This window comes from Nematolebias whitei, chromosome 12, assembly GCF_014905685.2.
Source record: "Nematolebias whitei isolate Nwh7 chromosome 12, NemWhi1, whole genome shotgun sequence".
Classification (NCBI taxonomy): Eukaryota; Metazoa; Chordata; class Actinopteri; order Cyprinodontiformes; family Rivulidae; genus Nematolebias; species Nematolebias whitei.
Window position 1 is genome coordinate 35,586,767 of NC_056509.1, and position 18,197 is coordinate 35,604,963.

General features: G+C 38.3%; 1 protein-coding gene across 1 annotated transcript in view; it reads left to right on the forward strand.

The window, feature by feature from the left end:
- Positions 1-4,046: 4,046 nt before the first annotated feature.
- Positions 4,047-18,197, forward strand: part of mthfd1l (methylenetetrahydrofolate dehydrogenase (NADP+ dependent) 1 like) — a 41,715-nt gene continuing 27,564 nt past the window's right edge. Inside the window, exons 1-17 of the mRNA XM_037685485.1 lie at positions 4,047-4,326; positions 8,011-8,095; positions 8,342-8,392; positions 8,500-8,553; positions 8,956-9,080; positions 9,235-9,335; positions 11,631-11,764; positions 12,065-12,176; positions 12,443-12,507; positions 12,596-12,693; positions 12,859-13,032; positions 13,892-14,028; positions 14,456-14,502; positions 14,927-15,034; positions 15,183-15,257; positions 15,894-15,996; positions 17,373-17,449. Coding sequence (XP_037541413.1) covers positions 4,124-4,326; positions 8,011-8,095; positions 8,342-8,392; positions 8,500-8,553; positions 8,956-9,080; positions 9,235-9,335; positions 11,631-11,764; positions 12,065-12,176; positions 12,443-12,507; positions 12,596-12,693; positions 12,859-13,032; positions 13,892-14,028; positions 14,456-14,502; positions 14,927-15,034; positions 15,183-15,257; positions 15,894-15,996; positions 17,373-17,449 — 1,749 coding nt within the window. The 5' untranslated portion in view covers positions 4,047-4,123. The remainder of the gene's footprint in view (positions 4,327-8,010; positions 8,096-8,341; positions 8,393-8,499; positions 8,554-8,955; positions 9,081-9,234; positions 9,336-11,630; positions 11,765-12,064; positions 12,177-12,442; positions 12,508-12,595; positions 12,694-12,858; positions 13,033-13,891; positions 14,029-14,455; positions 14,503-14,926; positions 15,035-15,182; positions 15,258-15,893; positions 15,997-17,372; positions 17,450-18,197) is intronic.

An 18,197-nucleotide genomic window follows, 5' to 3' on the forward strand; every position in this document is an offset into this window, starting at 1 on the left:
TGGAGCTATAAAAAAAACAAGGAATTGTTCTGGGGTTTCGTAAGAGCAGATGACGGTGCCACGCCACGAATGACAATAAAGACTTGATTTGGGGAATGAAGTCCGGTTGGTTTGGTCTTGGTGACGCCTGTAGCTTCGGCAGCAGTAAACTAGGTGTGTGCAGTGACAGAAGCTGAGCAGGTCTCCGGTCATTTGACTCTGGAGCTGCTGTTGTTTGGGGGGATTTATCCATTTTGGATGGGAGGTTAATGATTGTGATGCTTGTCAGCTTTAAAGTAAAAGAGCCAAGACTGTGCTGAAACTAACAGGTGACTAAAGAGTTCCCAGACACACTCGTCACTTTATCTTGCAAGGTATAGAGGAAGAGAACAGACCAATGTGGTTTAACCAGCTTCTTGCACATACAATGAATTGCTCATAATGCATGCTCAACAATCCCGGTAACAATGTAACAACATTTCGCCTTATCCAAAAGACAAAATGTTTAAAAAAAGAAGAATTCATCCAGAGGACCTGATTTAAACTTTTTAAACAATGAATTTCTATTTTCCACTTTTTGCTCATTAAATAAGGTGCATTTTTGTCTCGTCTGTATCCGTAGGGTATAGTTTAGACCTGTTTACTCTGCTTCATAATTCATAATTTTGTCAAGCTGCCTGACATTTTAGTAGGCATTTAAAAATGACAGACACAATGTTTTAATGTATTTATTTTAATTAATTATTTCTCATCTAACTGGTCAGAAACATAAGCTTTTTTTTTTTTTTTTTCCCCACAGCGCTTTAAGGTTGCTGTAATTAAACCTTTACTAAAGAAGTTTGATCTTGATTCAGAAATTCTGGCCAACTATAGACCTATATATAATCTAACTTTCATCTCAAAAATTCTAGAGAAAATAGTTGCAGGTCAGTTGCGTGAACATCTACAAAGAAATAATCTGTTTGAAGAGTTTCAGTCAGGGTTTAGAGCTCATCATAGCACAGAAACAGCACTAGTAAAAGTCACTAATGATATTCTCATGGCCTCAGACAATGGACTTGTGTCTATACTGGTCCTGTTAGACCTCAGTGCTGCATTTGATACAGTTGATCACAATATTTTACTACAGAGGCTTGAATATGATGTTGGGATTACAGGAACGGCTCTAAAATGGTTGAAATCATGTCTATCTGATAGATTCCAGTTTGTAAATGTAAATAATAAATCTTCTTCATACACCAAAGTTAGTCATGGAGTTCCTCAGGGCTCAGTGCTTGGGCCAATACTCTTTACTTTATATATGCTTCCATTAGGTAATGTTATTAAACAGCATGGGATAAATATTCATTGTTATGCTGATGACACACAATTATATTTGTCCATTAAACCCAATGAATCCAATCAGCTACTTAGACTACAAGCATGTCTTAAAGACATAAAAACCTGAATGACCCTTAATTTTCTCCTGTTGAACACAGACAAAACTGAGGTTTTGGTTTTGGGACCTGAGCACCTTAAGAATGAATTTTTCAGTCTTTCTCCCTCCTTAGATGGCATTAATCTGTCCTCCAGTTCTAATGTTAAAAATCTTGGTGTTATTTTTGATCAGGACATGTCTTTTATCCCCCACATTAAAAACGTTACTAGAACTGCCTTCTTGCATCTGCGTAATATCACTAAAATTAGAAACATCTTATCTAAAAATGATGCAGAAAAACTGGTCCATGCATTTGTCAAGTCTAGACTAGACTATTGCAATGGTTTGTTATCTGGGTGTCCAAATACGTCTTTAAAACGTCTTCAGTTGATCCAAAATGCTGCTGCCAGAGTCTTAACTGGCGTTAGTAGGAGAGATCATATTTCTCCAGTTTTAGCTTCTCTCCATTGGCTCCCTGTCAAATCCAGAATTGAATTCAAAATCTTACTTCTAACCTACAAAGCTCTCAACAACCTAGCTCCATCTTATATTACAGATCGTATTGTTCCATATTTTCCTAACAGAGCGCTTCGCTCTCAGACTGCAGGTTTACTTGTGGTTCCTAGAATTTACAAAAACAGAATGGGAGGCAGATCTTTCAGTTATCAGGCTCCTCTTTTGTGGAACTAACTTCCAATCTCTGTCCATGAGGCTGACACATTATCCAGTTTTAAGACTGGGCTTCTTTTTGCTAAATCCTATAGTTAGGGTCGGCTTGGGTTTCCTGAGCTGTCCCTTAGTTATGCTGCTATAGGCTTAGACTGCTGGAGGACAAACTGACCACAATTTTCACTCTGCTACTGTCTTTACTTACTCTGCTCAACCTGTTTTGTATTTGTAATTATTTTTTTCTATCCTGAACATGTGGGGTTTTTTTTTGTCTTTCAGATAGACCTGGACCTACCATTCTATGTTTGTCTGTCTCTCCTTCCTGTCCTCTCAAACCAGCCGGTCAAAGCGGATGGCCGCTTGTCCTGAGCCTGGTTCTGCTGGAGGTTTCTTCCTTTTAAAAGGGAGTTTTTCCTTTCCACTGTTGCCACTGTGCTTGCTCAGGATGGGAGACTGCAACGAAGCCAAGATTCAACTTGTCTGCTGGATTCCTTAGATAGATAACTTTACTAATTGGCTTTTATGTATGTGAATGTGTCTGTAAAGTGCCCTGAGACAACTTTGTTGTGATTTGGTGCTATATAAATAAACTGAATTGAATTGAATTGAATTCAGACCCGGGTGCAACAATTACCATTTAACATTAAAACATTTAATAAACATAAGCATAAAATGCAATAATAAACGTATGATACTGTCTTAAATTGTACTATAGCGTAATAAAAAAATATTTTTAAAAGTATATCTATGAAATAAAATTAAATGAAGACCTGACATTGATATTTGTAGTAAGTGGCAAAGCAGCATATGAAGTGAATGTACACAGTATATGTATGAAGTCCTTGATATTGGTGTAGGTAAAGTGACATATGCAATAAGGCTAGTAAAAAAAAATAAAAAAATAAAAAAAAATAAAAAAATTATATATATATATATATATATATATATATATATATATATATATATATCAACTGTAGTGTAATATAAGCAGCAGTGTGAATGTAAACAGTAGTGCAAAAGAACTCTTGCAGAGTTTAATTTGTAAAATAAAAAAATATGCTGGACTTTTGTTTGATCAAAGTAGTGATAAAATAAGTTTATTCTCATATGGCTCAACTAGAAAGGGCATCGCAGGCCTCCAGAAAGCTTTTTTTTCTATGTTTGGGAGTGACTTTTTATTATTTGTCATAAAAAAGACCGATTTTAAACATGACTTGGCTTGAGTTATTAAATGATTTAAACTTTAAGTGAACCTGTAAATATATTTATGTCTGCTATATTTATATCTCCTCACATGCCACATCATTATTCCAGTTACAGCTTGTGCTCCCAGGCCCTCATTACCTGTAGCATCTCCTTAGTGCATACTGACCTTGGTGTAAAGGACTCTCTTACTTTGCTGCTGTTGCCTTAAACACCTTGCAACAGGATTTGAAGTTGACCACTTGAATTTCATTGGAGAAATTTCAAATGCTGTGAAAGGTCACTTCAAAAATCTGAATTTGTTCTTGTTTGTAGTATTTTGCCCTATTTTCTTAGGCACCTTGATGTTTTTTTTATATAACACTGTTTTAATTTCTGAATGTCATAGTCTTGTGTAAAAAACAGAACTATTACATATTTTTGTTTAAATTATCAGATAGACTTGTTAATCAAAACAGTTCAAGCTAATAGAGAAAGCGGAACTGATGCCTTCAAGGACCCCTCGGATTTTCAATGAGCAGCTCCCGATGACCGTGGCATCGCATGTTGATTGTGTTGTGTGTGCTTTTGATAAATAGACTCAGCTCGTAAATAATAAGTGACCTAACAGTAATGCTCAAACTAATATTTTTAAAGTATCGTAGTAGGCTGACTACTTGACATCCATGCATTCCTTTGAAACCGCATCTGATAGTTCATGTTATTCATTAATTTTCCGACTGTTCCTGAAGCAGACGGACATCCATTGATGTGCAAACACCACAACTTTTGTCTCTTTCTCCTGGAGGAACTTTACCAACTGCCGGTTGAGCAGCAAATACAGGAACTATAAACAAACGAACAAAAAAAGTGACCATGAAGTTGGCTTCAATCCGCAGCGCTTGTGGCAGTCTTCGACCGTACACATCCCGTCCAGGAAGCAGATTTAGCGGTCTGTCGCGGAGATGCTTGCCGGTTGCTGTGACCGACCACCGTGTAGCCCTTCGGACGGTTAGCAGCGGCACGAGCCGAACGGGTAACTTCAAGAAACAAGACAAAACCTGGTCTGAATTCAACAAGTAAGACATAGAAGTGTATGTGGAATGAAGCGCATGAATGAGTTTATTTATTTTGTTACTTTTTTTTTTTTTTTTTTGGTGGTGGTGGTGGTGGTGGTAGGGGGCATATAATTTTTGCCGAATGATTACCAGCGCATGATTAATGTCACCCGCCGCTTTTCGTCTCCTTTTGGCTAACAGCCAGCTCTGCACGTGCCCTGTGTGATCGGGCTGGAGCCAGCTGACGTAACCTCCCTCTGTTGTTACCGAGCACGCGGTGATTTAACAGGAAACAGAGAAAATGCTGCCTGATGCAGGACAGCTCGACTCTTATGAGCGTTTATTTATATGGTAAAATAGCGTGACTTAAGGCTTTAAAATAGGACATTTTAGATGATAATGACAAAAAAAAAAAAACAATGGATCATGCGTGAAGTTTTCTAAAGATAGACTTGATGAAGCCCATGTTTACATTTCTTAGTCAGTGTCTTGAGTCAGTATTTCTGCTCTTCCCAGTCTGTTGTAGTATTGTGTCTGCTGCTGAAGAGAAATACTACATCAGGGATGTCAAACTCACTTACAAAAGGGGGCCAACATTAAAACCTTTTTCAAACTAAGGGCCAGTTTCAGAATCTGCATTAACTCAAGTTAGATACCCAACATGTTTTCTTGTTTGCAGGTTCCTCAAAAATAGTTTGATTGGTCTCATTTGATGCTCTCTATTGCACTTTTGAAATCATAATCAAAGATTACTGAAAAAAATTAAAGTGATAAAAGTATTTTTTGTTTAAAATATCATCTTGGGGGGCCAGATAAGATGTCAACAAGGGCCACATTTGGCCCCCGGGCCTCGAGTTTGACATATGTGTACTACATCATGGATAATTGGCGGCCCGGGGGCCACATCCGGGCCGCGGTTGAGCATAATCAGGCCCAGGTCATTTGAAATAAACCTAAATTTTAAAGCGGGGAGGGGGAGAATATACAACTTTGTACACCTGCCATTAAATTAATTTAAAATAAAACTAGATTTTAAATTGACAATATTTGTCTTGCTCTACATTGTGGGATTGGTAAATACCTCTGGAGACACACTTGCTACAGGGCTATAAGACAAAGTATAAACAGAATTATAAATAAAATACATCCATCCATTATCTTTACCTGCTTCTTCGTTTCTGGGTCACAGGGGTCACTGGTGCCCATATAGTCACTGTGCAAGAGACGGGGGACACCCTGGACAGGTCTCCAGTCCATCACAGGGACACATAGAGGCAAATGAGACAAATATTTTAACCACAACCCCAAACCATTCACTCTCTCACTGGCAATTTAGAGTTGCCAAACATGCATGTTTTTGGTCTGTGGGAGGAAACTGGAGTACCTGGAGAAAACACACACATGCATGTTGAAAACATGCAAACTCCACACAGAAAGACCCCGACCAGGATCCGATCCAGCAACCTTGTCACTTAGAATTATGCAATTTCAAAATGTCTATGTGGACAGGGTTAAAATTGTGAGGAAACAAAAGAAGAAAGAACCATCTCATCCTTTCATTATTATTCAAGGATTCAAGGTTCTTTATTTGTCATTCGCACCACATGTGGTACATGTGGTGGAATGAAATTATGTACACAGGGTCCCAGTTACATCCAACAATAAAATCTAAAAGAAAAACGGCAATAAGATCTAAGATATGAACTAAACAAACCAACTAAATATACACTAAGCACTAGTAGCATAAAAACATTATCAATCAACCTTTATTTATACAGGTAAATCCCATTGAGCCTCGAGGACTCATTTACAAGAGAGACCTGATTTCAACAAAGAAAGATGACAACAATGGACAACAGCAACAACAATAAACAGTTATAAGAAAGCATACTACAGTTTTTTTGTTTGTTTGTTTGTTTTTTAACAAATAAGATGGTTAAAAGGAAAAGGTAACAAAACAAAAAACAGCTAGATTCCAAGACAAATGTAGAAAACTAAAAACAGGAACATGTCAGCATTGGACCCTGGCAGGTGTCCAACAGATTCTTAAAGACACTTAGAGAGGTCAAGGTCGAGAGCTTCAAATCTTTTTGTAAGATATTCCAGGAAACAGGAGCGGAATAGGAGAAGGCCCTTTTGCCTAGTTCAGTCCTCATTGAGGGAACACTGCAGGTAATAATGTCCTGAGAGCGCACTCCGTAGCTGCACTCACGCAGAGACATGTAGGAGGAGATGTATGAAGGCAACAGAAGGCAACAGTATGTCAAACAGCAGCACGAACTTGAGTCTGTGTGAGCAGATGAGCACGCATGAACACAGCAACATGATGTGATTTTTCACAGTGATTATCCTGATTAGAGATTCATGAGTCTAACAGCCTCAGGGTAGAAGCTGTTCCTCAGTCTAGTGGTTCTGCACTTAATGCTCCTTAACCTCCTTCCTGAGGGGAACGGGGCAAAAAGTGTGTGTGCTGTGTGAGTGGGGTCTTTCTTGATGCAATTGGCCCTCTTCCTGCATCTAGAGGTGTAAATGTCTGTGACATTATCATTCATTATATTAAGTTTTTATCATTTTATTACTTCTTGTCCTTCTCATGTCAATCTAAACTTAAAATAATTAAAGCAATGAAAACCTGCTCAAAGCCGAACATTTGTCTATAGGGTCAGAAAGCAAAAAGCTACTTTGCCCCTCAGTTATTCTGCATATTTCTAGTCATACATGTCAGTGGAGATGAGTCTAATCTGCTCTTGATTTGATACATTTTTTTCACCATGCTGCAGTTTTTAATTATTCTTTATTATTTCTAAACATTAAATGTCTTCCTAGTTGGCCTTACGGGCCCAGCATACTCCATACGAAGCCGAACAGTTGACTGTCGACCCACAAACTTTTAACCAATCACGCAATACTTTGTTCATGCACCTGTGAGAAAAAGTTCGGCCCCGGCCTTGTGTCGAGAAGGGGCAGGCGAAGCTGCTCTGAGGCAAACAAACGACACGATTTTCGACACGCGACTACGTCAACGTGAGTTAATTTTGCCGCTTCGGATGGATTATACAGGGCCCTTTAGTTTGCGTGCATTTTTCTTTTCCCCTTTTTTAAGTTTCATTAAAACAATAGAAGAAGTTGCAGCAGGATAAACCTCATTTTGTAAATATTTTATTAAAACAGGACAAAAAAATGCATCAATTCTAGATTTTTTTTGCTTTGTTTTGCTTTTGTTTTTTTGAATGTCCAGAGGACCAGATTGAACTTTTTTGGAATTGGAAGTAACTGTTTCATTGTTGAATTTTCAAAATAAATGCATTAAAATTTTGTGTGCCTCTTTTTTGACTGTCTGTTGTTGTCGTTGTTACTGTTGTCATCACTCTTTGTTAAGAAACCAGGTCTCTCTTGTAAATGAGTCCCCGAGGCTCAGTGGGATTAACCTGTCTAAATAAAGGTTGAATGAACTGTTTCTGCTGATTAGCTCAAGAACTTACAGCTAACGTCTATATTTAGCTTTAATCTTTTGATTGGGAATTGTTTTCTCTATAAACTAATGGTTTATCTTCAAACAAGTTTATCCTGGTCTGCTTTGGTTTTAGAGCCAACCTAAAATTGTTTGTTCCCTTCCCTTTCCATGAAATTTGTGCTCAGTGTTTCTATGTGTAACTTTTGTTGGTAAGTGGACGGAGCTAACTACCATATTTTTAATTTTCTCAGGGAGGTGGTTCAGAGTATTAAGGAAGCAAAGGTGACTCTACTAGGAAGAAATCCAGAAGTCCAGCCTTTGTTAGCCATTCTCCAGGTAATCTAAGGATAGACAGAAGTACTGAAGGATTTATTCTCTTAAATAAAGCACAAAATAAGTATTTTAAAGCTCTAGAACAAAAATTCCCCCCTCCCCCTCAAAAATCAAAGTCCGTTTACTTTGCTTGACTGAATGAACTTGACCTTATTTATCTTGTTAGATGTTTGTAGTATCTTATTTTACGGATATCGCTGCATATCCGTTCTATGTTCGCTTTGCTCAACCTTTTTTGCTTTATCTCAGTCAGGTGACGATGATAACATTTTGGAGGTCAATAAGAAAATTGCAAGCAAGGTAATGGTCTTTTTGACACTTCGACTATGGGATTTTAATTTTTTTTACTAATTTAACTACCGGTAAATCATCAGAGCTGTTTCCAGTAAATATCTTTTTGTCCGCAGATTGGCCTGACGGTCACTCAGATGTGTTTGACAAATGAGTGCAGTGAAGATGATGTAAGTGAAACTGGCTGAAGTATTTGCTCAATATCATTTTTTTTGTAAGTTCTCACACAATTGACCTTGTATTTGTTTCTCTGTGCAGCGTGTGTTCACAGTGGTTGTTATTTTCAGTGCCTTATATACATTTGAAGTGATTGTACAACAGCTTTTGTTGCTGTTTAGCCACAATATAATGATTAATTTAATAACTCCTTATATTACTCATTGCTGTGTAGATAAACTTGGAAGAACCAGGTTAGGTCAGCTGGGGCCTTCTTTTTGACCCTTTTAGTAGAAGGTATCTGTGGGATGAGTTCAGTTGACAGTGGATGATTTTTATTCCTGGCCTTAAAGGAGATGTGTTGCTCTACTTTCACATATTTTTGCTCTTTTTCCTCTCCTTGTTTATGATTGTAGATTGTAGCAGAGTTGCTAAAGCTCAACAGTGACCCTAAGGTGCACGGGATCTACCTCCACCTCCCTCCAGCTTTTCTCACCAGTCGAGTGCTCAACATGCTCAGTCCAGAGAAGGACGTTGAAGGGTAAAACCCTTGCATTACGAAGATGCTTTTATTCTAGATGAAATCATGCTATATGGCAAAAAAAAAAAAAGCATGTCAAAACGTCTTGGCATGTACATTTTTTTTATGTCCAAGTAATTCTAAACATTTTTTATTTTTTTCTGTCTTATTATAGCCTGACAGATTTGAATATGGGCCGTTTGCTGCGAGGGGACCTGAGTAAAAGTTTTGTGCCTCCAATAGCCAGTGCTATTTTAGATCTTCTGGGGAAACGTGGTAAGTTTCTGCCATAAAAACATTTATATTCAACCAATTTCTTGAATTTGTAACATTTTCTGTGACGTGCTTGAAGGAGCTTCAAATGTAAAAAATTTGAGTTGGTTTAACAATGTTATGCTTTTATTAATTTGTCCAAAATCCTACAATGTTTTCATACACCACAATGCTTTACAGCAGCCATCTTTATTTCTTTTTTCTTGCCGTTTTCAAGCAGTAAGCACAGCGATTTGTACTGATGTAAACCTTCAACCCCTCGTGAACTAACGCACTCGATCAAAACAGCGGTGAGGTCAGTTAAATATGAGAGGATGCAGTGATAAGGACTTCAGATACAAACCAAGACATCAGCACTTACCTCCTCTGCTACTGAAAACTGATAATGAGGCTGAACTATGAAAAACAAAATGAACAGTATCAAGCAAACATTTGCATCCGGATGTTTTTAAAGCTATTCTCCTGATGTCCACATATTTGTAATCCATAAAACTGGGTGTGTTGTACTGACTGAAGTTCTGACATCATTAGTACTGTGGCATGCTAAGACCTGTTTTTTAATCAGAAGCTATGTGAATCATTTCAATTTTTGTCTTAATTACAAATGATTTTTCTGAAGAATGTATATTTCCTTTTTTTTTTTTTTTTTTTTGGTGTAAACACGTTATCTAACGGAAGCATGTAGTGAAGAATTGATTGCCAAGATTGAACTTTTAAATTAATATTGTTTGCATTACTTAGCTATGATACTTGAGGTTTGTTTATTTAGGGAAAAAAAACTGCATTGCTCAATATAGAGTTACAGTTGCTCTTCGTGTCTCTATTCAAATAACAGAAGTTCAAGAGTTTCAATAGTTTGACAATGTGAAGCTAAATTAAACTAAAAATACAAACTAAGGTTTACTTTTACACAAGCCACTTAATGAAGAATGTTATACAAGTATGTATTTATTCTTACTCTTTTATAGCTGTAGGTCGGGGTCTGCAACCTGTGGCTCTGGAGCCACATGCAGCTCTTTGGTCCCTCCACAGTGACTCTTTCTAGCTTTGACCAAAACTTACATAAAACTGAATTTAATTGGAGGTTATATCCACAACAAAAAATGACTAGTTTTAGCAGTTTGCCTGTAATTTCCTTTGCTAATATGTGGATACTAGTACTAATACAGAAAGTAAATTATATTCTAACTTTATGCTTTATTTATTGAAAGTAGGATACTTAATATCTCCACAATTAAAAAAATAAAACACATAAGTCTGCACAGTTCAATGTTTTAGTTTAAACAAAAAAAAGGCAAAATAATATATATATATATATTTTTCTTTACTAGAATCCAGTCTTCTGTGATAGACTTACGACCTGGAAATGGGCACCAGTGACCCCCTGCAACCTGAAAAGGAAGTAGCGAGTAAAGATAATGCAGTGTTTCCCCTACCATTATACAAGCGGGGTGCCCCACCCTGTCAACATAACTGAGCACCACACCTACCAAACCAACCCCCCACCCCCACCCCCCACCCGGTCACTGACATAGCACTAAGCTAGCCGCGATAAATAAGGCTCTCAAGCTAAAAAGCTAAAGGCAGCACTGACGCTGCCTCTTCTCTCAAGCTGAACACCACACACAGACACACACACACTCAAAAACTGTCTGTATAAACAGCGCACAACTCAAACGTGTCGTGCTAAGCTAGCAGCGCGCAATACAGGCGCTCTAGGTAAAAGGCTAAAGGCGCCTCTTCCCTCATTCTGAAACCCCCCCCCCCCACACACACACACACACACTCAAAAACTGTTGGTACAAGCTGCACTCAGACATGTCTCCATACCCCCATCAACAAAAATCATGGATGAGATGAGCACCCCGCCATGGCAAGTTAACTAGGGGAAACACTGAGATGGATGGATTGATGAATGGATGGATGCAATCCAGTCTTTTCTTTTGTCTCAGTCAATGGATGTTTTTAGTTTTATAATTTCACACCTGGCCAGAAAAGCCCCCTCTTAACAAACTTGAATTGGCCCATGAGCCACCAGTTGATAATGACAATTGTAGCAGGGGGGTTTCCATTCAACCTTTATTTAGACAGGTTAGTCTCATTGAGTCACGGGGACTCATTTACAAGAGAGACCTGTTTGCGGATCTGGACACGTTTACTTTAGTGAACGAAGGAGCAGAAATGGCTCATTAATTGTAAAGGTCGCAGACCCCTAGTTTAGGTGAATAAATGTAAAAAAATGCTGATAATTAATGTCTGGTTTGCCAGTTGTTGAACACATCTTAAACCTTTTTACAGATGTGCCTTTGAAAGACAAATCTGTGTTGCTAGTTGGAGAAGGACCCCTCAGGTTGACCCTACAATGCCTGATTGAAAGAGGTGGCATGGCAGTAGATACAAGTCATTGGAACTCCAAGAATCTGCAGAAGCAGGTTTCAGTGTCTTACATCTTCTTTCCTAGCATAAAATGAGTTTATGATACATTTTCATCTTTATGTGCTGAATGAATTTGTCCCTTGTTGCAGTGTGAGTGAGTGACCACAAGGAGTCAGTGTGTGCTTTTTAAAGTGCAGCTTTGTAAAATATTTACTTGTAATAAAGCTGCAGCAAATAGTTTTAGTGATTGTTATTCTTTATGTAGGCTTTTTAGGTTACATTGACTTGTCTTTGTTTATGTTTTCCACATATGTTTTATATTAATATATTTTGTTATTTCCTTTTTTTTTAATCAGGTGATGCAGGCTGATGTGTTGGTTCTATTAAGTGCAGGAAACGTGGAAGTTCCTCCCACCTGGACTCGACCAGAAGCCGTTATCATTCGGTGTGAGTCGACCCTGGAACCAGGTACAGCTGAATATGTTGCATTTAATAAGAACTGAGTTAAAAAGAAGACAACATTTTTCAAATTAACTTTGGTCACCCATTAGTGAGTTTCAAATCTTGTCATTGCATCTAAACTGCTGCTTGCTGCTCGCCTTTCAGGAAACATTAAATGAGATAAATTAGACAACGATGTGCATCCTCTTATATGCTCATTTTCTGTGGAGGTTTTACTATGTTTGTATATTTGTACAAACAGTTTCTTACATGCCTTGTATTTTCCTCTTTAGATGATGCTTTATGTTTGTCCTCAAGATCTGGGTTAGGATTCCTCACAGCTGCTTACAGATCCCAGGTAAGTCTCTTTCTTCCAGTATCCTTAAACCTCCTTTCTGTCCTATTCCTTGATGGTCAATGATCTTATTCCTTTTTTTATCTATTAGAATGTGATTCATAGCTGCAGTCGATGGCTTCAGAAGCAGCAGTACAGACCCTGGCATCTCTATAACCTTCAACTGCAGCCACTGACCCCTGTGCCAAGGCAAAGATTTACACATCCAACTACATTTACTTTGATGAGCTTAATTGATTTTCACGATTACTGTTAAATGCAGTTTGTGATTAGGTTAAATACAATGAGTGCTGTAAAATAAATCTGGTTGTTGTCTAGTTAAATCATTTGATGTGTTTTTGTCTGCTGTGTCAGTGACATACAGATATCCAGAGCTCAGACTCCTAAACCTGTGGATCAGCTTGCTGAGGAAATTGGTTTGCTGCCGGAGGAGCTTGAAGCTTATGGCAGGAACAAAGCTAAAGTCCACCTGTCCTTGTTAGATCGCCTCCGCTCGCAGCCTGATGGCAAATATGTCCTGGTTGCCGGGTGAGTGCGACACCCGTCAGCTTGTCACATGAGCAACAACTTTTTTGAATTACATCCAATTAGGTCTGCAAATGTATTATCATTGCTATCTCAGTGAGTGCACTGAGATTCCACTGGTTTGATAGACTGCAATCAATCAATCAATCAACCTTTATTTATACAGGTAAATCCCATTGAGCCTTGAGGACTCATTTACAAGAGAGACCTGATTTCAACAAAGAAAGATGACAACAATGGACAACAGCAACAACAATAAACAGTTATAAAAAAAGCATACTACAGTTTTTTTTTTTTTTTTTAACAAATAGGATGGCTAAAAGGAAAAGGTAACAAAACAAAAAACAGCTAGATTCCAAGACAAATGTAGAAAACTAACAACAGGAACATGTCTGCATTGGTCCCTGGCAGGTGTCCAACAGATTCTTAAAGACACTTAGAGAGGTCAAGGTCGAGAGCTTCAAATCTTTTTGTAAGATATTCCAGGAAACAGGAGCGGAATAGGAGAAGGCCCTTTTGCCTAGTTCAGTCCTCATTGAGGGAACACTGCAGGTAATAATGTCCTGAGAGCGCACTCCGTAGCTGCACTCACGCAGAGACCTGTAGGAGGAGATGTATGAAGGCAACAGACCAAGAAGTGATTTAAAGATGAAAATGTACCAGTGAGAGAGTCTGCGTGAAGTTAATGATGTCCAGTTAACCAGTGAATACAGGGTGCAGTGGTGGGTACGATAATCACAGCCAGTTATGAATCTTAGTGCACCATGATAGACAGCAATAAATCATGTTTTTTTTTGTTTTTTTTTACAGACTATTATATGTCAAGCACCATGCTGTCATATCTCCTTGTTTGTGTTTCTAGTATAACTCCAACTCCGCTGGGTGAGGGCAAGAGCACGGTGACCATCGGTCTAGTCCAGGCCATGTCTGCCCACCTTAAGCTCAACTCCTTTGCTTGTCTGAGACAGCCTTCACAGGGACCCACCTTTGGGGTTAAAGGTCAGCAGTGAATACACAAGTCTTCTAGTTGTCTAGCATTGTACTATCTCTGAAATGTCTTTATCTCCCTGCCTTTTGTTACACTTTGTTTGCCAAGATGGCCGTTCCAAGTCTCTGCTTTTCTAAAAACAATGTTTGAAATACGGTTTTGTAAGGAATTTTTTTGAATGTTGCCTTTCATATCATTAGCTGATCTGTTTTACAACATGGCGGGCCGAGACAGTGGCGCCTAATAATCAAGTTAGGAATGTTCAAAGTAACAATGTAAAAAACTTTCTTTCTCCGCGTGAAGCTAACGTTCCATACTTTTATAAATGTTTCTCCTGGGTGGAGTAGTTCGATGAGAGTCCAACACACAGCACTGCTCCTTTGAAAGACGTTGTCCTGTTGTCTTCCTCTGACTGTTTTACCTCTCCTTTATGCCCAGGGGGAGCTGCGGGAGGGGGCTATGCCCAGGTCATACCCATGGAGGAGGTAGGACATGCAGACAGCTTCACAGAGTTCCCTAGTTGAACTTGGGCAGATTTCAAAGACCTAAGACACGCACGCAAAAAACACGTTCCCATTTCCTAAAGCTACGACTCCAGACACTAAACATAAAGAAAAGGGAGGGAGTTACAAAGATACAGACATGAAGTTCTCATCCTCTCCCTGCAGCCTTATCCTTTTACCACACTGGCACAACTTATTTACTTTTAAATAACTCGTGTCCATCATTTTTCTGCAACCTGTTGGAACATTGTTTCAAATTACTTTTGTGTTACCGATGACCAAACATTTTTAATGCAGCATTTTTTTTATAAGTATTATATTCTGCTATAGTATTATATGTATCTGTTGTGTAATATTTTACATTTCTGTTCTGTGTGTCCTCTTTTTTAATCTGTCTTGCCCATAGTTCAATCTGCATCTGACTGGTGACATTCATGCCATCACAGCAGCCAATAACTTGGTGGCAGCAGCCATCGATGCCAGGATGCTTCATGAGGCTACACAGTCAGACAAGGTGGCTGTAGAGTTTCACAAAAACAACTCATTCTGACCATTCAGTGTAAAAAAAAAAAAAAAAAGGCTGTTTGGACATGCATGCATTAGTGTGATGATTTGTGTCTGAGATTTATTTCTGAACCTACCTTTTCTCTTATTCTGTCAAGGCCTTGTTCAGTAGACTGGTTCCTACAGTGAATGGAGTCAGAAAGTTCTCTCCCATCCAGATCTCCAGGCTACGTGTAAGTCTAAACAATGCTGTGCCAAAATCAAGCATCGGCACAGAAGGGTCAAATTCTCATGTAAAATATTTTTTCCCACTAGGGGGGCTCAGTCCATCTTAAAATATAGATTTAATGCTCTACTGTAATCTCATACTCAGATGTTTTCTTATAGCTGATATACGTCTAACAAGAGGCATTATTTTAAAATAAATGTTATGAGGACAGGAGTTCAGCTGTAGTCTGCTCAGTGTTTATATTGCTCTATAAAAGTCACGGATAAGATGTTTAAAAGCATAAAATATATAATGTTCTTTACGGAAAGAATGAGACAAATGCATTTTTAGCAGCACACTCCCCCTGAACATTTGAACCTGTAAGATTGTCATCTAGTAGTAATTTGTTCTGGATTTATTTCATGTTTCTCTGCAGATATTTTCCAGCTGGTGTTTACACAGCAATAACTACATCAGCTGAACCTTTTAATGTTAAATAAAATGTGCTAAAAGTCAAATGGTCTTTGAACATGTAATAAATCTCAGTATTATCTGTAGCAGCAGGAACCAAAGGGTGGACACAGAAATATCATCCTTTTTAATTTTTTTTCCTAAATACTTTTATAGAATCTTACAGTCTGTATTTTATTTTCCATTTCAGCACCTTGGTATCAATAAATCAGATCCTGCACATCTCACACCACAAGAAGTCAGCACCTTTGTACGTCTGGATCTCGATCCTTCCAAGATCACCTGGCAGAGAGGTATCCCATATATTTATAAGTTTAATGTTTTTTTTTTGTTGTTGTTTTAACTTCATATTTGCAATCCAGTTGGATATTTGTGGTCCAGTTATACTAAACTGGCTATAACAAGAGCACACAGAAGGGCTATTCAACTGGTGGCCAGGGGGCCAAATCAGACCCACGGAGGAGCTAATTTCAGCCCACCAATGGGTTTATTTTTAAATAAAACTACATTTTAAACCATAAAACAAACTTGGTTAATGACAATAATTGCTGGTCTGGCCCCCTGAGCTACTGGCCTTCAGTAACTGTGGCCCCCTGAACAATTTATTTGAACAGCCCTGGCATCCAGTTTTTGTGAACTGACCAAACTGACATTTATCTGCTGCAGAGGAGTTTTGATGGTGAAACATACACTTACTTACTCACGCAAAATAGAATAAAAAACAATTTGGATGATTCAAATTGAAATGTATATGACATATTAGTTATATGCCACAAAAACAGCTTTTTTCTTGACATAATAAGAGACAAAAAAGAGACAAGAAAAGTGGAGACGCTTGAATCTGGAGCTCCCATCACAGTAAAGATGACTCATCGTCTCAGACAGCAGAGTTGAGACTGTCTCGACCAGAGACCTGGTCAAAGGCGATATAAAAGTCAAATTAACATAAAAGATATTTAAACAAACATCTGAGGCTCCTTAGAGCCGATGACCTTTTGTTCCGTTCCTGAATAATGCAGCGTAAAATGTTTAAATAACGCGTGTTACGTAAGTCGTTTATAATAAATGAAAGCTTTAAGCATCATCAGTCATAAAGCCTATAACTGTGGGAAAATGTTAAAATGCTACTGCTGTGGCGACAGTGTTGCTTTAAAGCTGTCAACGAGGCAAACCGTGCTCTGCAGTGACTGATGTGGTATTTACCTCTGGGGCTCCAAGGAACATTTTTAGGAAACAAACCCTCTAAATTAAAAACAGATTCACCTATTTGGATAAGTCTGGTTAGTCGTGAAACGTTTTCCACCGCTTCTTTCAACACACAAAACAAACCTGTGCAAACCGTTTTGACTAACATGGTTCCCAGCTGTTTGTAACAACACTGACAGAGAACCAGTCTCCAGCTTCAGTACTGAAGGTTTATCTGAGTGCAGAGTAAAGAAACTTGAAGTACTTAGAAATAGTCGTTGCAGTCTGTCAGGCCCATTTCAAATGCATGCTGATTTTATTTGTTGGTACGCAAATTAAATTAAATTAAGGATTATTTGACAGTCTGCTTCCTGTGGTGAGTTCAAAAAAAGTAGCTGACATATCAAACCACATTTTCTGACGGGCTAATTAGAATTTCTAAAACGGTTTTTGCTGTAAGTTAAAGTGTCTCTTTGTTTTTCAGTTGTTGACACAAACGATCGCTTCTTGAGAAAAATCACAGTCGGACAGGCAAGCACTGAAAAAGGACAAACCAGAGAGGTATGATCAGAACACATTATATCCATTTTGTCTTGATATTGTTTATTTTTATAATAACTGTCCTAATTAATCCTAAGTTAAAGCTACTTGTCCAAAACTAAAGCTTATTAGTTTTGGGTTAGAGCATCTAATTAAGCTGATATGCCTAAAACCTTTTTACTTTAAGATAATATAAAAGACTCGTTGGTTCTTAACATTTTTACATTGTTTCGTAAAGTTTAATTTAACTGAATGTGTTCTCGTTCATACAAGAACACACTCCTCTGTCCATGATCCTGCACGGAGATATTTTAACCACACATCTGTAGTAATGACGGCAAAATGAAATTCAGTGAGTAAACAGTTCAGGTCAATGGAAAGCAAGCAGTTTTAAGTGAAAGCAAATGTTTAGATAAGAAAAGGAAATGACCCCCCCCCCCCCCACACACACACACACACACACACCTACCCATACACACTCACCTGGAATAGCTCCTAAGCTGCCTCAGCAGATGCTTATATTTACTGCCTGTTTCACTTTCATTCCTGCACCCTCCTCCCATGTTGGATACCCTATAGCCCCTCTGGGTGTTATGACTGGGAGCGGGAATAGAGATCTTGAAAGTCCTTGGTGGACTAATATGATTTAAATAGTTTTTTTTTTCCTCTCACTGTGAGAATAGGAGAAAAATATTTATTTAGTTTTGCTCACAGATCCCTGCTTCTCTATTTAATTTACTCTCATTCACACAAATTGTTTTGTTTTGTT